Source organism: Brienomyrus brachyistius, chromosome 19 (assembly GCF_023856365.1).
Source record: "Brienomyrus brachyistius isolate T26 chromosome 19, BBRACH_0.4, whole genome shotgun sequence".
Lineage (NCBI taxonomy): Eukaryota > Metazoa > Chordata > Actinopteri > Osteoglossiformes > Mormyridae > Brienomyrus > Brienomyrus brachyistius.
In genome coordinates, this window is record NC_064551.1 from 3,469,595 (window position 1) to 3,490,928 (window position 21,334).

The 21,334-nt window shown below is 43.5% G+C and overlaps 3 protein-coding genes across 18 annotated transcripts in view; 2 read left to right on the plus strand and 1 right to left on the minus strand.

The window, feature by feature from the left end:
* The first annotated feature begins 128 nt into the window (after positions 1-128).
* Positions 129-10,856, plus strand: LOC125714400 (histone deacetylase 2). 2 transcript variants are annotated; one of them, XM_048984956.1, is made up of 14 exons: positions 130-310; positions 1,514-1,626; positions 2,068-2,185; positions 2,635-2,709; positions 3,335-3,473; positions 3,601-3,742; positions 4,238-4,330; positions 4,645-4,753; positions 5,033-5,173; positions 6,170-6,278; positions 7,010-7,140; positions 7,478-7,633; positions 9,419-9,476; positions 10,513-10,856. In XM_048984956.1, exons 1-14 carry the CDS (start codon positions 256-258, stop codon positions 10,541-10,543), a joined length of 1,470 nt encoding a protein of 489 aa, XP_048840913.1. In that variant the 5' UTR covers positions 130-255; the 3' UTR covers positions 10,544-10,856. The 2 variants fall into 2 exon arrangements, with proteins under 2 accessions (XP_048840914.1, XP_048840913.1); XM_048984957.1 differs by lacking the exon at positions 2,635-2,709 and having other exon boundaries at positions 129-310.
* A 357-nt stretch (positions 10,857-11,213) lies between these two features.
* The window catches only part of LOC125714399 (uncharacterized), a 139,768-nt gene continuing 129,647 nt past the window's right edge, over positions 11,214-21,334 (plus strand). For 14 of the 15 annotated variants that reach the window (XR_007383659.1, XR_007383657.1, XR_007383662.1 and 11 more), the window contains exon 1: positions 11,214-12,617. The gene's annotated coding sequence lies outside the window, so the exon portion shown is untranslated. Of the gene's footprint in view, positions 12,622-21,334 lie in introns of all 15 variants that reach the window. The other variant, XM_048984944.1, reaches the window with a different exon arrangement.
* On the minus strand, positions 13,844-17,219 carry marcksa (myristoylated alanine-rich protein kinase C substrate a). The gene is made up of 2 exons (XM_048984958.1): positions 16,850-17,219; positions 13,844-15,696 (listed from the first exon to the last, which is right to left on the minus strand). The coding sequence occupies exons 1-2, from the start codon at positions 16,943-16,945 to the stop codon at positions 15,004-15,006; spliced, it is 789 nt and encodes a 262-aa protein (XP_048840915.1). The 5' UTR covers positions 16,946-17,219; the 3' UTR covers positions 13,844-15,003.

Here is a 21,334-nt window from a genome sequence, read left to right on the forward strand (position 1 = left end):
ATAAAATTGGGTAAAATACAGACAGACGTGACGTTTAAGATCGTACTCCGCGCCTAAGCCGCGTTATCAGCTTTAACAATTGAGCACGATAATGAAGCATCATGCGCGTCGCGCTGATCGCTGCCTGTACGGCACGCGCCGCCGCCTCGCGGTCAGACGCCTCCCACTCGCAGCTCCATGTCTTTTCTTTCTTTGCCGAATCATTAGCCGGCTGCCGATCTGCCCGTCTAGAAAAAACTAAATAACAGAACAGCAATGGCGTATTCGCTCCAAGGTGGCAATAAGAAGAAGGTTTGCTACTATTACGACGGTATGGATCCGCTCTTTACTTTTATAAACGGCCTGAGCTTTACACGGCAGGTAGACTGAGCGCCGCAGTTCGGACGGAAAAGCCGCGCTGCTTAGTGTGGAAGGAGGGTGGGAGGACGGGACGTGGGGTTAACAAGCTAGCGAGCGGGAGAAATCATGCACAAGCTTTCTAGTTAAACCAATAATGTAAATGAAGCTGTTTGGACTATAGAGGAGTGAAGTTTCCCCCCCTTACATTTGTATTTGCACGTTCAGGGTGACCGATCATGCGTGAGGGGCGTCACGTCAAAGACCAAAAACGGCCGGTCCCCCGGAAGGCTAGCTAGCGGAATTAGCCTGGTGGCTAGCTGTAATGTGCGTCCCGAATAAATGTGTGCAGGTGCTTTAAAACATGTGTCAGCGAAACCGAGACGACTCCACTTTGGGCCAAGGTCTTGAAATATAATCTAGGAAGTTATTTGTTGCCGCCCAGGCCCGGTAGAGATGGAGGTTAATATGGTAGCAATGCGCATGTTCAGGTTCATTTTGTTTCTCTCTCTCTCTCTCTCTCTCTCTCTCTCTCTCTCTCTCACACACACACAAACACACGCGCACGCACGCACGCAGTTTGTCTCTGTCATTATTTCTCATAAAATCCCTTTAAACGGCAAATGCAGTAATTGTATACCAGTCAAACGTGAGGATATATGTTCTAAGCGTCACTGTATCCTTTGATCCCAGACTCTCTGGGGTTTGCAGGCTTTTCCCTGGTTTCCTCTGGATACGCCAATTTCCCACTGCAGTCCAAAAACATATAATGTACATTATAGGGGTGCATGTATCGAGTCTGATACGGTACTCATGTACTTGTGACAATGCACTGATACCACATGGTGATGTGTCATTGATATCAGCAGAGTAACATACACTAAGTAGCTTAGCAATTAACGGAAAAAATCTAGGGATAGTGTTAGGTAAGCATGGTCACTCAAAATGGAATGTCTGTATATTCTAGGAAAATGTAGGCAGTCTTCTGCCATTCTGTCAGCTAAGTTAGGCTTCAGCTCGTTTTCCAGATGGTAAGTCAACAATTTAGAATGAATAATTAGCCACCTATTAGGATTTTTACACATAGCCCTTAATCTGCAACCAAGCAAAACATCAACTGTGATATGTGCATAGAGGAAAGTCAAAATGAAGAAATAAGCAATGTTTTTAATTTCAGGTGATATTGGAAACTATTACTATGGACAAGGACACCCAATGAAACCTCACAGAATCCGCATGACCCATAATCTGCTTTTAAATTATGGACTGTACAGGAAAATGGAAGTATATGTGAGTATGTCTGCGTCAGTCTCCACTCTGAATACGGCAGCATTTTCATGTACATTTTTTTTTCCTGTCTGATTGACTTGGGAAGGAAGACTTTAATGTGAAACTTGTGAATAAAAAGCCTGCAGCAACTCTTCAATGGAAAACGGATTAGAGGACAGAAAGATATCGGCATGTAGCTCCTAACGAGTTCCCATCGGTGAAACTCCTGTCAAGATCAAATATTAAATTCATTTTATTTTTATATAGCGCCTTTCACGACAGAGTTGTCCCAAAGCGCTTTACATGGATGTGTTATGATACATAAAGCATCATTTTAATACGAAGACAGATTGCTTATTTGGGCAGGAATATGTAGAAATTAGGTTTTAAACCCACCTCTTTTGCCATATGTGAACATCGGTAATGCTGTTTTGTTTTAATAGTCGTGTTTTCACTCCTCAGAGGCCACATAAAGCCACGGCAGAAGAAATGACCAAGTACCACAGCGACGACTACATCAAGTTCCTGCGATCCATACGGCCAGACAACATGTCAGAGTTCAGCAAGCAGATGCAGAGATGTGAGTGATTTTGGTGGGGAGGGCTGTATTTTTACAAGGTAGTGTACAAGGTAGATAAGACGGGCTGTGCTCCCCAGTGTGCCACACATTACAGTAAGTTTTTCAAAGCGGGATAACGGTGTTAACGGTAATTAAAATTTGAAACGATAATACTAAACATCGGAAAGTTTGTCATGGATTACTGTGAAATCAGTAGCAATTTCATCCCTAGACAGGAGAAACCTGTCTGTCCCTGAAAGAAATGCAATCAAATTTATGTGAAAACGTATTCATTTTTGTGTTTATTAATGGCGGATTGCATGCTTCTAAATCAATTGGTTAGGCATTTATTTTTAAGCTCTGAGCTGTTAGTTGTTAGATTGTGACCTATCAGATGCATTTGAATGTGACTTTGATGGGCAGTGACACGTACAAGGGCCCACGTATGGAGAATTTGATGCGTTTTTCAGTCAACGTTGGAGAGGACTGTCCTGTGTTCGACGGCTTGTTTGAGTTTTGCCAGCTGTCGGCGGGAGGGTCAGCTGGTGAGTGTGGAGATTCTGCCTAAATACCCATGAATGCTGCCCAGCTGGTGGAAATGGTGACATTTGCCCACAGCAGCGTGTGACCCAGATAACCAATGGCCATGTTGGTAATTAAGTGATGGTGGTCTGTCCAGTTGCAGATGGCCTATGTTAATAATATGGACATAATGTAAACACCAGACCTGTTATAATATAGTAGGAGTAACTGGAAATATGCTGTGTATTCATAACTGTACTATTTAATTATAGTTTTTTTGAATACCTTTAGGGTGCTAAATAGGCTTGTCGGTAACTAATTTTTCATACCGTTGTAATATCCAGACATTATACCACGGTATGTGGTAATTTGATGGTATTTTCAAAAACAACACTTTAAGTGGTGGTAACAAAACTTGCTAATTGGGGGGGGGTACATCAAAAGGCAAAGATTATCTTTGGGGACCCCCCTACCCCAACTTTGTTGCCAGAATTTCAGAATACCACAGTATACCGGGTTACCATAGTACTTCCCAAGTCTAGTATTAAATATTCGTGTTTTGTTACGCATGAGTCCCTTGGTCGACAAGCAGTGCCTGTAATTCCACTAGCATGAATAAATAGACCTTTTGCCCTGTCGGCATGGCAGCCGGATCAGTGAAGCTGAACAGGCAGCAGACTGACATCGCCGTCAACTGGGCCGGAGGTCTTCACCACGCCAAGAAGTCCGAGGCTTCTGGCTTCTGTTACGTCAACGACATCGTTCTTGCCATCCTTGAACTGCTCAAGTGAGTTGGCTTTTGCCTCTGATGCCATGCTGTGTTTTGCTATTCCGTGGGTACCTGTGGATTGCCTTTGTCTAGCGATGTTTAACAGAGAGAACTGAGGCTTCATGCATTCGGTTTTCTCCCTTAGATACCACCAAAGAGTGCTGTACATTGATATTGACATCCATCATGGCGATGGGGTCGAAGAGGCCTTCTATACCACAGACAGAGTCATGACTGTGTCTTTCCACAAATATGGAGAGTATTTTCCTGGGACTGGAGACCTCAGGGTAAGTGAGTCTATTTTTACTTGCATACTAGTACAGTGTTTCCCAATCCGGTCCTCAGGGATCCCAGACAGTTCATGTTTTTGCTCCCTCCCTGTAGTGAGCTGGGTGAGAGCAAAAATATTTACTGTTTGGCAGGGAGATGGGGATCCTGAGGACCAGGTTGGGAAACGCTGTACTAGAATATTAATGGGGCGTGAATTATTGTTGTTGTTATTATTACTATTACTATTATTAGTCCATCTGTCAGTATTAGCATGTCAATGTGGTGCTAGTTCCAGAATTGACTGCAGCAAAATACATATAAAGAATAGACTTGATTTATTTAGCAAAATTGTAAAAGTTGATAGGATTGATAGGCTTGATAAATGCATGATGTCCTTTACTGTGGATTTGTGCGATTTGATTAATTTCGGCTGGAGTGACACTGATGAACAGTGGTGGCTTGGTGACGGATCCGCTGGGAAAGTCAGTTATCATTGCCTTGTTCTCTCTCAGGATATCGGCGCAGGCAAAGGCAAGTACTACGCGGTCAACTTCCCCCTTAGGGACGGGATTGACGATGAGTCATACGAGCAGATTTTCAAGCCGGTAAGTTGGACACGCAGATATGTCTGACAGTAAAGCTGGTGGCTGCTTCTTAAGATTTAATATCCGAGAGACTAAGGTGAATGATCTCTGGGGGAAAAGGAAATAAGAAAATGGAAAGATCTAGATGTTCCCGGACCACACGTCTGCTGAACTGACTACCGAATCCAAGTATTTAGCTTCCGTTTCATTATAAAAGTTTGTCTGTGTTGTGAATTTCAAACTATTAGTTATTAGTTTCATCAAGCCTCCTTCATAAAGTCGTAGGTGTTACTTGGCGGGCTGTTGTGTTAAGGTGGTGGTACCTCCATCTGTAGGTGATGGCCAAGGTGATGGAGATGTACCAGCCCAGTGCAGTGGCGCTGCAGTGCGGGGCTGACTCGCTCTCCGGAGATCGCCTGGGCTGCTTCAACCTCACCATTCGGGGTCAGCAATCCGTGCATTTTATTTTATTTACAGGAAAGTGTGCCGCCTTTTTGCATGCATGTTTTCCCCAAAAAAATTGTCTGTCCTTTCCGGTTTTTGTCAAGACCTCCTCTGGGGTTGTGAAACGCGGCCTGCAGAATGTGGCACTTGCTGATAGCGTAGAGGCAGCTGAGTCGGTGCTTGCCGACAAAGCGCCTTGGCCTCACTCGAGATGCTTGGCCGCAGCGCAGCCCCGGGCCGGGCCTTGTGTGTGACAGTCTCCGTGCTGTGTGCTACCAGGCCATGCCAAGTGTGTAGAGTACATGAAGTCCTTCAACCTGCCCCTGCTGATGCTGGGGGGTGGGGGTTACACCATCCGCAATGTGGCCCGCTGCTGGACCTACGAGACCGCTGTGGCGCTGGACACCGACATCCCCGACGGTGAGAACGTCGCATCGCCCACATCCTTAGTGTCCCTGCAGGCATGAGGGTCACTCTTACTGAGCGAGGCCTGTGTTACTCCAGTCTGTGTGGGTAATATGAGAATATGATCACGCCCCCCCCATTGTGCGTGTGAATGGTCTGGCCTTAATTATCACATTCAGTTCTCACCTCTCCTGTGTGCCCCTCTAAGACTGAATTTGAATTGACACAAAAGTAAATGAAATTTGCCATTTGTACAGGTGACACAGTTCCTTTAGTCAAGGTGTAAGAAGAACGGACGAAAACGGCAGACTAGACTATGAAAGAAATGTGTGTTCAGGTTTTTACTGTAAAATTAAATAAATACACTTGCGTGTTTAATATGATAGATACATTTTTCCTTCAGTATCAGCAGTAGCTAGTTTGACCATGACACTGTGTTGGGAGTTGGAGTTCCTCTCTGTTGTGAATGTCCTCAGTGACCAGCCTGGCTGCTGCTGGAAGGGAGCCAATCAGAAAAAGTGGCCTGTGTGTCATGGCTTTATTTGGGGGGGTCGCAGACGTTTTGTAACAATTACCTTCCCTCGTATTGCTTTCCAGTTAATTGTTCCTTCCATCAGGCTACACACCCAGCTAATGTGGTTTACAGGTTTTGAGTGCCGGAAAGGTTTCTAAATCGAAATGCTAAATATCAGCTTTTTCGAACCTCAAGTCTCATTAAATGACTCTGAAAGTGAATACTTTAGATACATAACATTAACTGTGAATAATGATGATAACAAGATGATTATTATTTCTGATAAACATGCCATTACTGTCAGGGTGCAGTATGTTATAAAGGATCTCGCCACGCCACGTGGATTGATTTGCTGCTGTTGTAAATTGAAACCATTGCACACGCATCGGCCTTCATACCAGTGGGCTGTTTATAACTGCCTTTCCGAAATGCTGTCATCGCACTGGCACCCAGTGCTGCAGTGTTGGAGACTCAGTTTTGGCCACATCCCCCTGCAGAGCTTCCCTACAACGATTACTTTGAGTACTTCGGACCTGATTTCAAGCTGCACATCAGCCCGTCCAACATGACCAACCAGAACACGCAGGAGTACATGGACAAGATCAAGTAAGTTCAGCGATGCGATGGCGCGCCCTTAACGTGCCGAGATGGCAAACCAGAATACTTGGCAGCCAGACTCGGTCCACTTTCTGGAATTGTGTCCTCCAGTGAGTCTGTTTGCCTGTGTATAAATCACATCAAATGAAAGTTAGTTTCTCGAATGTGCAGTAGTACAGCAAACAGCAGTAAATGCAGGTAATGAAATGTGTTTCCCTGCAGGATCCCTATAGTGAGTAATAGAAATATGTAAAGAAAACAATAAATAAAATAGTAACAGTAAAAGTACTAATAAAATGTGTGAATTGTCCGTGCTAATAGTTTGGTCAGCTGGTGAGTAGCCTCACTGGCAGAGGGTAGGAACTCTTACAGGTTCAGTGTGTTCGTGCATCAATACTCAATACCGTTTCCCTGACAGCAGGAGTGAAACCGGTTTGTGACTGTATGTGACCCCGCCCACTGTGTGTTTGCCTGTATCTCTGTATGGTGTGTTTGTGTGTCTGTGTGTGGGTGCGAGCATGTCTGTCTGTATGTGTGTCTCTCTGGGTGTCTGTGCATGTGTGCATGCGTGTGTGTGTCTACCTGCATCTCTGAGTGATGTATGTAAGTGTGTCTGTCTCTGTGTGCGCCTGTGTGTGTGTGTCTTGTGTGTGCCTGCATCTCCGTATGCTGTTTGCGGGTCTGTGTGTGTCTTTATACTCAGTTGGAGTGTGTTCACCCCTCTGCGCTCACGGTTTCAGGCAGCGCCTCTTTGAGAACCTGCGCATGCTACCCCACGCCCCCGGCGTGCAGATGCAGGCCATCCCAGAGGACATCGTCCCAGACGACACCATGGATGAGGACACGGAAGACCCTGAAAAGCGCATCACCAGTAACCCTGCCCCGCATTGCCTTTCCCACATTCCGGCTCACACTTCGCTGTACCCAGACATTCTGTTATTACAAAGACGTGAGAGAGAGCCTGTAAGGATTGATAGGACTTTCATTCATTCATGAAAATGAGGTTACCCAGTCCAGTTTCTATGAATAGGTTAATTAACTTGGCAACAGGTGCTATAATTGTATTGTTCAGGCTGGCATTGAAACCTGCTGTTACGCATCCCTTCCTTGGGGGGCAGCCTGCCATCCTGACGTTAATACATTGCCCCCTAACTGCCAGCGGCGGAACTCCATAGAAAGAGGACCTCTTTTTCTCCTCCCTCCTTCAGTCCGCGCCTCCGACAAGAGGATCGCTTGCGACGAGGAGTTCTCAGACTCCGAGGATGAGGGAGAGGGCGGGAGGAGGAACGTGGCCAATCATAAGAAGGGCATGAAGCGCGCCCGCGTCGAGGAGGACAAGAAGGACACGGAGGAGAAGAAAGTCGGTGAGTTTCCGGGGAGTGTCGCTGCTTGGCTTGACTCCCACATTCAGCCATGAAATGGGTGCTGAGCTACTAACCAACTCTAGGGGGCTCAAAGAATCCAGGCAAGGGTCAGTAGTTTATTTAAAAAACTCTTTTTGTTGCATATTCACTCAGTGATTTGACCAAGAATCATTAGAATATTTCTGTAATGATAATACCTGATTTAGATTGTGAAGGCTTGCTGTAGCGCTGTAACCTCCAGTTATGGGTGCCCCATCCCTCTGCCGCGTGTGTGGAATGCTCAAGTTCCTCTGGTCCCAATATCACCCATAGTGTGTGATAGCGTATGAGGGGATGTGACGTAAATTTCATCATCAGGGGTTGGCTGCAGACGGCTGCATTGTCTGCACATGTAAAAGGTCAATGCCTGAGTATTTCCAGTAGGTGGCAGCATGGACTTTCACAGATCAGCAGTCAACAACAAAAGAGTAAAGGAAGAATAGTTGTAGTAGTTGTGAGCAGCTCTATTAGAAGGGTGGTGATATATCACTGCCGGATGCATATATCAACCGCGACCATCCGCGTTTGCAGCCAAAGGTATTATGAACACAAGCTGTGGTCTGGACTTAAGGTCTCCAGCCCAACGGCACACATGAAAAAGTGAAGTATGAACTAGGCGTATTCACTCCACACTCACCACGGCCCTGTACTGTTTTCTAAGGAGCTCTGTGTTTTGATACAAAGCTAAATGCAGCCCGTGCTCAACTCATACAATTTTGTCCAGTCTAAGACATGCTAGTGCGATAACTGTAACGTCCTCGGCGGCAGACAGTGAAATACATCGGTGTGATTCAGACCGCAGCCAAGCGTGAGGGTATTGATCAGCCCCGCTTTGCTTATGCGGCCTGGCATTAAATGCCACAGACTGTCTTACGAGGACATGACAGTCCTGAGCTTCAAACGGTAAGCGAGCACTTCGCCACTTAGCTGGATCGATGGTGCTTATTCCAGAGTAAAAATCAATAGCTAGTGTGTCATGGATAGAGACGCGGCCAGTGACATCTGTTGCGTCGGCGGCTCCTCTGACATCAGCGCCGTTGTCCTTTTCTGATCTTTGTCATCCAGTGAGCAAGTTTGTGTCAGTGTTCATGTGTATATATTGATGTCATTCACGTATATATTGATGTCATTCACGTATATATTGATGTCATTCACATGACACTTACAGGACCCGTTGTGATTTTCTTTAGATCATAGGTTCCCAAACTATTCAGCCCATCGTCACCCCTAAAATAAAAATGCCAGAGACTCATGATCCCCTCTAGGTTTATCCCAGTGGTTTCCAGCCATTTTTTTTTTACAGTGTGAGCTACTTTGACAAATAATCTGGGGAGCTACCAAGTCCCCATAGCAGTACAGTGGTGCAGGCAGGGTCCAGGTCCAGTCCTGCTTTAGGCTGTAGGCAGGAACACATTGCAGGTGAGCGGGGGTCTTCAGGCAGGTGTTGAAGGAGAGCTGAGTAGATGTGGGGTATCAGACCATGAAGGACGAACATTTAGGCTGAAATTATGTCAACTGCAGGAAGCATTGCTGTTCATCGAGGGCGATCATGTTTTGGAACCGCTGGGAAATGTAGCGCTAAATATCTATAAGGTGAACTGGGAAAAGGGAGTCATGTTCAGAAGTGAGAGGAAACATTATTGAATGCACTTTTGGTACGATGATGGCACGGCCTTCCTTCTAGAAGGTAAAACGACAGACGAGTGTTTGAGCCGCCCATTGTAATGAGTTTTTTCCTGAATGCAGAGGTAAAAGAAGAGGAGAAACCAAAGGACAGCAGTTCTGAAAAGGTCGACACGAAAAGGTAAGGTCTGAAGTACGGCCTCCAAAGTCTGACAGGAATTAAAGTAGGTCAGCTGTGTTTTCTCGCTGGTCCCCGGCTCTCTAAACGCAAAACTGAAGGTACTGAGACCCGGGTGCCGGGGAGGAGTGATGAGAAGCATCACCGTCCCACATCGGTTCTCGACAGCATCAGCTCACTTTGTAGACAGTTAAAACCCAGAAGTACACAGAGATACTAAGTTACTGGAGCAAAAATGATGGAGTTGGGCATGAAACATGGAAAGAAAGAGAAATTTGGAGGTGATTGGCAGTACGCTTGTCCTCTGGGATGACCTGTCTGGTAAACTGTCATACTCTGAATAGTTGAGGATTGTACTCAATACCAAGGTGCGTTGACATGAACGTCAGCTTTACAACATCCCTCAAGTAAACTGCAGCCACGCGTGGATGTAATCTTTAGCACAGGAAGGTCTTACCTGTTGATCTTAAACTGAGTTTATATGTTACTTATTTAATTTATATATGCACTGTGGTCAGACAGCCTGGCTGGGGTAGTGCACGGGTTAAATGCAAACAGCATGACTCCAGCTGTTAAATAAACTGTGATGGATGGATTGAACGTGAACATCAGCAGCGTGTGATGGCTCAGGGCCTGTGGATGCTACACTTCATCGTTTGACCTGTTTTACCTCGTGACGAAGTATCTTAGGTCAAATTGGTTTTACAGAAAACACTATCATTTACCTACCTGGTACACATACGGGTGGACAGTCCAAAAGATTTGACGCCCTTGTTTTCAGTTCTCAGTAATAGCGGTAGCTTGCAGGAGTATATAGGGCTAACTTACGCTGTCAGGACTATGCCCTTCTCCAGGGGCCGTAATGGATGACCACCAAGTACAATGTTTGTTGCGTCTATGTATAATTAATTCTGTATAAAAACTGACCTCAGCCAGTCAATAAGACTTGCTCATTAAATTAGGGTCAGAAAGGAGCTTTTGAGGATTTAAAAGGTGAATGTAGCGCTTGCGTGACCTGTGCTGTGTGCCCCTCTGTCAGTGTTAAGGCTGAGCAGACGAGCAGTACCTGATCAGCACCCTCAGGATGATGCTCCCGGATGTCGGACTCCTCGTCACGCCACTGATGTATTTATTTGCTGTGCTGTCATAAGGTCTCACATGTTTATCCATCGCAGCTAAATTACTCATGACTGTGTTTTATACTGCCGAATTTACTGAAGGAAATCAGTATTTCCTTCACGTTACTCAATTTATTGTAATTTTCGAAAACATTTTCTATCCATTTGTATTTGAATGTTTTTTTTTTTTTTAGAAAATGTTTTTTTAGAATTAAATGCTGACTTTGATATTCTGAATATGCACATTAAATGTTTTATACTGAAATATTTATTTCTTCCATTTTCTTAATGTGACCAAAATCATAAATTGTCTTTTTCGCATGTAGAATGAATTACCCACAAGAGGGTGCTGCATGGTTTTGTTGCCTCTATAAGATTTTAAATGATGACTGAGATCAAGACCTGTTGGAATTTCAGTTGTTTGGTAGCAAAGTTGCATGCTACTTGGAATGGACCCTGCACAACTGAATTAAATCGTAAATTAACAACTGATAGAATTTTCCTCAGTTTTCCCAGCTGTTCTTGTCAGTCTTATTCCATCTTGCTCCATTCCACTGTCAGCAGATTTTATTTCTCCATTCCACCACCTCCCCTTTGACCCTTTGGACAATTATGAAAGGGATTTGGAGTTTTCCATTGGCCAGCAAAGCACTTGAGAAAGTCCAAATATTTTCAGCTGGTCACCTATCTTTACGTAGATTTTGCAGGAATGTGCTGGCTGACGGTCTGTTCTGTCGGGGGTGTGGAAGTGATTGTAGGCGGTCCGCTGTGAGCCCTTAGCCTATTGGTCGTGTGACTGGTGTCGCTGCTGCAAAGCTATGTGGGAGACCACGGCCTTGGCTGCCTTCTGGCAGAAGCGCTACAGTATCAATCAAACTCTGCTTGAGAAGCACGCATGGCTTTCTGCCACTACAGGCCTGTTCCTCACTTGCCCATCCCAAGAGGAGGAATCACGCCATTCCTTTCTGCACTCTCTAATTGCCTTTTGTTAATGTTGCCTCATTAAAGGAAGTCATTAACAGAGAAAATGGTATTATGGCCCCATGGACTGTTTCGGCTTTCAATAAAGAAACTTCCCCAAAAGAGTGAAATCTCTAAAATGCAGGGTAATATGAATCTAATTTGACAGGCACACAAGAAGCTAAACGTTCTTTTCATTTAGTTTTTCTAAGAGATACTGATCTCTGTGATGGGTTTCTGCCCCCATCCTGGGTTGTTCCCTGACTTGTGCCCATATAGCCTCCAGGACTTTAACTAAAATGATCGTTTCTGAATACTGGCAAGCCAAATGATTATTTTTGTTATTGTTCTTGCTGCCGATGTGCTAGAACATTGCTGTCCTAAATAGAATGGATTTGTAACTTGAAGCCTGCCAGGTACCTGGTGCTTAACCCGAAGCCGTCAATCATACAGCTAAATGGCTGTGTACCTAGCTAATCCGTTCTACAGACTATTACGTTGTACTGCAATATCACGTTTTGCCATACGATGGCGCAGAACCCTCAGGTTTGTCTCCAAGAGGATTGCTATAAAAATAATAGATAAGTGCAGAAATCTGTCTGTATGAGAAACGTGGGCGTTTGTTGTGCTGAGCTCATTTTTTAAAACGTGAAACGGTGCCTTGTGTTAAAAAAAATAAAGGGATATTCGTTTCGTTTAATTTACTGATCTGAAATGAATGGTTATTTATGACATTTACGAGTATAAAACGAAAATGATGGCGGACCCTGCAATTCATTCGGGAATCTTGAGCAGCGATTGAAAGGCGATGGGCTGCGCGTGCAATGTCCGCGAATGACTGGCGCGCGCCCGTCGGGCACGTAACGCACGTCTAAAGCAGCAGTTGTGTTGATGTAAGAGCAGCATGTAACTGTATGCAAAATCTCCATTTGTTTGTATTAAATTTACGGAAACCGTAATATCACCGTGTGGTGAGAAAAACAGCTCAGCGGGCCATTTTACCTCATTCAAATCAGATCCAAAAGTACCCCTCACCCTCTCGAGGGTGAAGATATACGGAAATTCTGTGAGTACGTGACTACATATCCAATTTTATTATTACGTCCCTTGTGAGGGAATTGAAAATGGCTATGAAGGGAATAGCCACCAAATCGATTGTTTCGAATGTGTTCTATTTCGTTTTCGTTTTGAGAAAGAATGTTCAAATGATGTGTCTTGAGAAAATGTTACTCATAATCTGCACAATGTGTTACATCTTAAAAACGTGTGTTTTCATGTATAACTGTGTATGAACTCCATTATTCTTGCTCTGACGAATCATTTAGTTCATTTATCTACTTCTCGCATTTAGCTGCTTTATGACGGTACCGGAATTTTACGTAAAATCTGAAACTGGGCGTCTACGTAAGCCTGTGGCACCTCTGGCGCCATTCTGATCGTGGGAATGCGTGCTCGGTCCTGATTGGCTGGCACCGAATCGGGGTGTCGCGCGTGCAGCGTTGCGGAGCTGGTGATGGGCGGCATCACTCCCGAAACACCCACACCTGTCACATCATTTTCACCGGTTTTGCCATTTGGCTCGATATTAACTGCTGACCCTGGACCACCACGGACAACTGGAAATACCGTGCTCTGGCCTCTGGAATTGATTAAGAAGGAATGTGTGCATAAAAATGCAGAGAATATAAGCTTTTACGGGATAACGCAAATCAATCTGAAACAGGCGGAACCGTCATGATTTGTTAGCTTATGCAGGACATTTAAGAAACTCAGATGTGTTGGCATGGTGAACCCATTTGCATATGCCACTTATAACCCAAAACAGCAGACTGCAGATCAGGTTTGGTAACCCATTAGGACCCACTTGACTGTACTGTAAGTTACTGACCATCTGATAGTTTGCACATATTTCCCCCATAGTGTCCTCCAGCAGCAAAGCCAATGAGAATTCAGTTAAGCCCTGCGTGTGACAATTTCAGCCACAGTGGTGGGAACTACCGTCAATAAAGTGTGTAGAGATTTAAACCGTCTCACTTTAATGCTCAAAATGGCTTCATTGTATATTAATATCAAATTATGAATGATCTAACTACAAAAAGTAATTGATTACATGAGATCAGGTATGTGGACTGACAGCTGCTTTGAACTGAAAAGGCCAAGCCTCTACCCCCAACCCCCCAAACTGATCTCTAGCGATCATACATGAGCCAGGCTTGAAGTATTAAACTTACTGCTTACAATTAAGTCACCAGTGACAATCACACCACTCCCAGAATAAAAAAAGGACAAAGCTCAAATTTTATTCACATTTATTTTTGCTTTTAGTGTGCTCACAAAATTAGAACACCTTAAGCAGAGGAGTTTAATAGCAATTTTTGTAAGCAAAGTTACATTCCATCTCTAAGTCAAATTGGTCGAAGCTTGTCCAGTATTTACAAAAGAAAGAGACAAGATGCTACACAAACATTGCATCTGATAGAGATTCCTTAAATTTGTCAAAGACCACTGGAAAAAAAAAGTTGTTGTAATCAAAACATACCACAGTATATAAACAGTAACCATTCCACTTATCACAGCTTGGTTGAGTTCAAAATTGCTTAAAAGGTTCTTCCAGGATGACTTTCTCTTTTGTTATCTTACAAAAATGAGCAGGGTGGAAAAAAGAGCTGCGAACTTCATGTGCTTCTTGAGATCAAGATTTCATTTGTACAATAATCACAGTTAAAAACACCCCGCCTATACATACTTACACTTTATTAAGGTCATAAAACCAGCAATAAACAATAAAGCCTATACAACGTGTATTTCTACTGATTCACTGACTGGTACAGCTAATGAGAAGTGAAAAAGCTATGATCGTTAAAATGATTTCTAAATCTAGTTCTGGGAATTGTATCTTGTCTTCTCCAATAAAAAACAAAGACTTAGTGTTGTACACTGCATGGTACACAGGCTCCTGTAAGACCCTTAAGACTACCCTTTACACCAACCTGTAGCATGTCCCACAGGCACAAAAGGTGCCTCATTCAACCCACCCCCTCATTTACATATTGACTGACCACCCACCTTCTTCATACCATGGGCATGTCCATACATTGAGAAGTTTACATTTTGCAGAAAAAAAAATGGAGGGGGGAAACATTTAATACTGATGCAAAAAAAAGTATGTGGCAGAGTGTGGATGCAATTTTCCCCCATATTACTTAAGCCACCCACCTCTCTGCCCCATGGAATGGTAGTAAGCATGGAGTGAGATGGGTTTTGTGGTGTGTGTGTGTGTGGGGGGGGTGTAGGAGAAACAAAAGAAAAGCTTTAAAATATCCCTGGATGTAGACAAGTTCTCCAAAGCCAGGACCTGGCACCACTCCGACATACAAACAGGGAAAGTGTCTTTGATTATCTTTTTCCACCTCAATTTTTTTTCCTCAATTTCATGTTTGGCACCAACACCCTTACTCAGCAGCTGGAGCTTCTGGACTGGGCACAGCCTCCTGGGTGGCCGGTGCCGGCTCCTCTGCCTTGGGTGCCTCCGGCTCAGCTGGCTTGGTCTCCTCGGTAGGTTTCTCCTCCACTGGCTTTTCCTTCGGTTCCTCGGTAGGGGGCTCCGTCTTCGGCTCCTCCGCAGGGGTCGTCACCTCCTCGGGTTTAGCCTCCGGTGAGGTTGTGGTCTCCTTAGCCTCCTCACCAGTGGCAGTTGTTGCAGCTTCCTCCCCTGCGGGTTTGGCCTCCTCTGTGGCATTGGCTTCCGGTTCCTCCTTCTTTGCCTCTTCCGTGGAGGTGGCGGCAGCCTCGGCCTCACCCTCTGCCCCTTCAGTGGTCTCCTTCTTGGTCTTCTTGAAGGAGAATCCACTCAGCTTGAAGGACTTTTTGAAAGAGAATCTCTTCTTCTTCTTCTTAGGGGTTTCACCGCTGGTGGAAGGCGTGGCACCTTCCTCCGTCTTGGTGGCCCCATCGGCCTCAGTGGCTGGGGCAACAGCCTCCGTGTTCTCCTTGTCCCCTTCCTCTTTGGCTGCCTCAACTGTTGCTGGCTCCGCCTCCTCCTTTGGGCTCTCCTCAGCCGTAGCACTACCGTTGGCCTGCACCTCTTCCTTGCCTGCCTCTGCCGCAGCAGAAGAATCTCCGTTCACTTTCACGTGCCCATTCTCCTGTAGTAAAAAGAAGCATTTAGTGTGTCTGCAAAACCCATCTTTAAATGCCAGGCTCTACAGTACCACCAAGTAGCAGTAGGGGCAGTAGACACCACAAACTGGTGCTTCAATTCAGTTCTCATCCCAAACCCCTTCAGCTCCTTGCACAGAAGAAAGTTAATGTTTAAATTGGGGATAGTCCGATTCATAATTAATGCAACAATTAACGGTCGTTTATCCTCTTTCTTAAAGGGGATTATATGGAATCTCCATCTGCAAAGCCACAGATGGATGTCCGTGCCTCCTCTAGGGGGCGACCTAGATCTGCCAATAGTGCAGCGCCAAAACAGAGCAGATGCTCATTAAAACGGCAGATGCTAATTAATACCCCAGATCACGCAGCCTTCACTTAAAGAAGACTTTTCTTGAAAATTAAAGAGGCTAACAACTACCCATATGATCTTTTATTAAGCAGTCGCTCAAAATGGACAGCTGAAAAACGACAGTAAGGGTAGAGCCCCCCCACAGACACACACACACTGAGGTTATAGTAAGCATCTCTAGCCGTGCATCCGTAACAAAAGGCGTGGTAAACCAGATCGTGGCAAGCCATTGTTACTGTCGCGCTGAACCATCCAACCCGCTGCTCGTATTCCTCGTCGCTTCACTGGACCCTCAATAAGCACAGTTTCAAATTCTTCTCCCCCCAATACAAAGTGAAACGTTAAATTCAGCAGTCGGTCAACTTGTCCCGTTTTCTAGTCTCTTTGACACGGAAAAAGACGTGAGTCAACATTGGAACCTCAACCGCGCCATCAAACGACGCAGCAGTCGGAATCACACGCTCAACACGCGGACACAGTTCATAAAATGCCTTTTAATACTCGAAGTCACCACCAGTCGACTGTGTAAATTTCCAAATGATGACCAGAAATTCGTACAAAAATTGAAAACATTCTCCAATTAAATCGCAGCATCGACCGCCGAAATAGACCAAAAATCCTCAGTTAATTGTAAAGAAAGCGTGGCTCAATCCAATCCGCGCTTAACCGGCGCGCGTCTGGAGAAACCTCCCCAAGATAACGCGCGGAGAGCGCACCATCACACAAAACCCCAAAAATATTGTAATATTCAAATTCGCGTAAATCTTGTAGAATCAAACAGCTTTTACCTGCCCATTTGTCTTAGAGGGTGAAGCAGCCGCTTCTCCCGGCTTTTCAGCTGCGGTTTCGCCTTTTGCAGCGGTCTTGGAGAATTGCGCTCCCATGCTTTCCGTCCAACAAAGAAACTCAACTGATCCAAAAACACGAACAAAGACCACAAGCCTCTTTCCTATGAGCAAGGTCTGTACAGGTGCCCCCTTTGCAAAGTTTATTCTATAGGTAATCAATGTCCAGTCGCAGTGATCAAAATGGGAAATTCGCAAAAAAAACCCTGCCAAGTTAAGAGAAGTAATAAAAATCCCAGATTTGTGGCTGTGTCGCTGTAGACAGGATGGAAAATGGAGAAATTTCCCTTGTTGCTAATAAGATGCGGAGTCCAACGCCCAAGTGCACAGATGAATGGGCATTCCGGGCGGTGACGCAATTCCCACTCTGAGCCAGCCAATCAAAAAACCTCCGTCAGAAAGAGGGCGAGGTTTCGATTGCTAGTGAACAATGGAGCAAAGCAGATTGTTACAAATCTGAAAAAACCAACTTGTCCCGGCAACATTTTCCCAATTAAATGATTAGTTAAATGCAAAAACTATTTATTGGACACAGTCAAATATGTCATTATTAGAAATGCATCTGTTGAAATTAATTCTAAAATAAGTTATTCGGATTTACAATACGTTTCATTAATCGTCTAGAAAACCGACTCCATTGTTTTAATTGCTTAATGGTCGTATGGTTCGTCTTAATACAACGAAGGGAAATGAGATTTTTTTTTATTCTGATGAATTATAATATGGAACCGTGAATGGTAATTTTGAATAGCTTTCACGTATGAATCAACGTCTGTCTTAATTTTTTGTTTGCATCTAAAGAAAACGGTGGCTCATTTTTCGATAATCCCTCGGACGAACGTTACTCGTTTAGCCAAGTGTGTTTTGCAGTAAAGGCTGCAAAGACGCCTCTTATTTCTGAATTGGATTTAGAATGACTCTTAATTTTGAAATATACCAAAAGTCTGCAGTTTACCAAAAAGGTGATTTAATAGTTATGCACAGTTCATTAATAGACTTTTATTTTATTAGAATAAAGCAGTGTGATTCAGCTTTTGTCATATATGGCAATGAAAATGGGGCTTCTGCGCAAATGGCACCATACCCACACATTGTAGCCCACCATCTTGTGGAAGTTAAAACATTCTAATAACACAATTAATGCGTGGGCTACAACATCCGTACGTTTAAGGAAAAAGGAAAACTGATCTGAAATAGCGTCAAGTTTGTACTTTTAATGGTTGACAGGTCATGTTTATATGAAGCCGAAATAAATTTGTTAGTAGTTAGGTTTAAATTTATGTTGAAAATGAAGCGCCGTTTTTTATGTAACTCGTACGTGTAGGTAGTAAGTACGATGAACGAATAATATTTAAGTACCCCGCTATTTCCTCCAAAGAAAATGGCAGAGGGTGGGACGACGAGTACTAATAAAAAGCAAATAAAATGGAATAACCATATAATAAACGTTTCATTGAATGGACACGAATGATCTATATGTACTCATGTCTTCGAATACGTTTATGACGTTTTATGGAATCGACTATTTTAATAATTTACATATTCTGGTTTTATGGTTTGCTGGGGTATATAGGATGCCTCCTCTTTCTAACGTAGAAGAGAAATTGCGTTTTCTCTCTCGTGTAGCTGGGGGATCATGTCGTTTCCATGGTGATTTCATTGGCTGAGGCGAAGCCAAATTTGAAGCGAGAGAAAGGGGAGATCTGACATGCAGAAAGCAGCTCTCCCCACGCCGGCTGAGCGCAACAACTGCTGAGGGAAGGCATCGCTAACAAAGGCGCAGGCACAATGTGAAGTGAGATGAGATGGGAGAGAGAATTCGCATTTTTCTGTCCATATGTTCGTAAGCGCATGTGATGCGGGAGGAGAAAGTTTGGGGGTCGAGGATCTAAGGAATCTGTGACATTAAGAAAAATGGACATGGTTCATGGAGAAAGTGATATAAGTAAAACCAACAAAAGATGACATTTGGCCAACAAAAGATGCGTCGCACTAGATGAAAGAAAATCTCTACGGTATTAATAACTATAAAGTAGATTTTCGATTTTTTAAATTACTAATATGTCCGAATCGCAGTTCTGGAAAACTTTAAGGGTCCCAAACATAATGGAAATAACAATGAATTTTTGGCTTTATTTACACGCACCTGATTGGCTTTATTTACACACAATTCTTGTGGCAGTCTGGTAAAACACATGTATGAAAAGACTTGGGGTTTCATAAAAGTTTACGGAGGGAAATGGAAAAGTGGCTGATAAAGTTATTTGTATCGCAACGAATTTGCTACTGCAATGTCTGCTTATTGACGTGCTGCTATTTGTTTTATTTACATAAGAAAGGATACATCGGTTAATCGAATATACCTTGAGTTGTTATGATTCAACAGGTTTACCTTCCTCACTATTGTTTACAAAATCACTCAAGCACAATCGTTGACAAGATGTTAAGTGCATTAGGTATATTTCGCAATGTGAACAAAGTACAAAAGTTCCCAATGAAGTTACAACTAAGTTGACTAACACTGGGGGGGGGGGGGGGATTTCATTTTAGAAAATTTTATTTGTGAAGTTCATATTTGATTAATTTTGAATGCTCCTTTTGTAACTGTTCATGTGATGTATGCATGCTATTTTAAAAACCCCTAGCACAGTGAAACCTGCTTACTTGACCATCTCCGTAGTCAACTTCCCTCTGGTCACAGGATCCAGTTCTGCAAAAAGTGCTCTGCTAAAGAATATTAACATCTTACAGGGAAGTGTGATAACAATCCTGTGGCCTATACACATAATCATAGCCATTGTTACATTTTGATTCGGATTTGTGCTAAGATTATATCGAATAGTGTTTTTGGTTCTCGGTTGGTTTCTTCCTTTAAAATTGTATTTTCTCTACTTTATATTTGTGAAGTGTATGTGCGAAGCGATTTCAGAATATGTTACCTCTCGCCTTCTCAATGATATAAACATATTTTCAAAACATTTATGTAATAAATGTTAAGCACATACAGTATACTGACATCCAGGTCTGGATATCATTGTTATTTTGATTTGATGCCAGTGTAATCAGTGCCACATGTGCAGCAGAAAATCGAGTCAGATTCTGTTCTTATTGAATATTCATTAATGGTAATTAAAATGATACAACAATGCTCAAAGTGTAGTCATATTAAACCATGGATATTAATGTATGATTAGGAAAAACAAGTATAGATGCTAAAATATTTCAAATACTGTTTATAATAATATTATAGAGAATCGAACCTTAAATACCATGTTTTGTAATGCAGGTGAAATATAAGTATTGATCCATCATGTCCCTTATAATAACAAAAACAATTGACCACTGATAAAATACAGCCAATAGTTAGCAATCTTTTTTTTAGGGAGGTCTTCAATTGGCCAAAACACATCACTGTTTCCATTTGATGCGCAGAAGCCAGTGACATCATCAGCAGGATGAGGTGTGCATGTAAACATTGCTGACGCTGTGGGGTATCAGTCAGCGGCCCCCTTGAAGCACTCACACTCCCACTCCTCAGATGGCAAGCAACCTCTCGGGTCTTTTGTTTGACACGAGGCCCTGAGTGTGTCTTGATCATGTGACTTTTGTTGGAGAAATAGGCCATATGAGCCAGTATGAGTTTGCATTGCAAATCTGCCACGGCCTAGACAAAGTAAATGAATAAGCAGAAAACTACAGGATGACATTTGGCCAAGTAGATGCTTTTTGTATTCTTGATATTATTCCAGATAAGAAAAGAAGTGAAATATTGTAACAGTAATTCAAGGAGCAGGATTTCAAATGGCCAAATAAGAGCTGCTGTCCATATTTAAAACACACGCTTGCAGTATTGAAACTCTATCGCCAAGCTAACGGCTGTAAAAGTAAAACTCAATATTGACTAATCGAGTCACATGCGGAGCTGACACCTGTTCATGCTGAACCTAAAAGCTGAGAAATGATGGATGCTGTGCTTTGTCCGACTGGTCCGCATGGTCACAGCAGACGCACTGCTTGAGCTCAGTAGAATTATCATGAAGACAGTATGGAAAGCGGTGGCTTGAGAGAGATTCCATTAATTTTGTTCCTTTGCTGAGGCAAGGGGCCCAAGTACAGGAAAGTCCAAAATCAGGAACAGCTTGTAAATCTGTTACAGTACATGTGGCAAGTGTTTTCAGGTTTTTTGGTTATACTGTAAATTTATCCGTGTGACTGTCCTTGTGCTGGAAAAGGCTACCACCAATGTTCTAGTCTAAAACTTCCTTTTAGCAGAGATAATCCATCTATTCCCTATTTGCATGAAATCAAATGTTGTTGGTAGACGTTAAGCCTGGGAGATATGTGCTATAGTTTGCTGACTGTGGGCTAAAAACAACATCGGGATTATGTTGAGCAAACAGCCCCAGGACACTATCAATGGCAATATTC

Excerpts from the sequence above, each read along its gene's own strand:
- LOC125714400 (XM_048984956.1), top strand. The coding sequence starts at position 256 with ATGGCGTATTCGCTCCAAGGTGGCAATAAGAAGAAGGTTTGCTACTAT. Across the intron at positions 1,627-2,067 it reads ACAGGAAAATGGAAGTATAT|AGGCCACATAAAGCCACGGC; the intron begins GTGAGTATGTCT and ends TTCACTCCTCAG. Across the intron at positions 6,279-7,009 it reads GAGTACATGGACAAGATCAA|GCAGCGCCTCTTTGAGAACC; the intron begins GTAAGTTCAGCG and ends TCACGGTTTCAG.
- marcksa (XM_048984958.1), bottom strand. The coding sequence starts at position 16,945 with ATGGGAGCGCAATTCTCCAAGACCGCTGCAAAAGGCGAAACCGCAGCT. Across the intron at positions 15,697-16,849 it reads CCTCTAAGACAAATGGGCAG|GAGAATGGGCACGTGAAAGT; the intron begins GTAAAAGCTGTT and ends TTTTTACTACAG.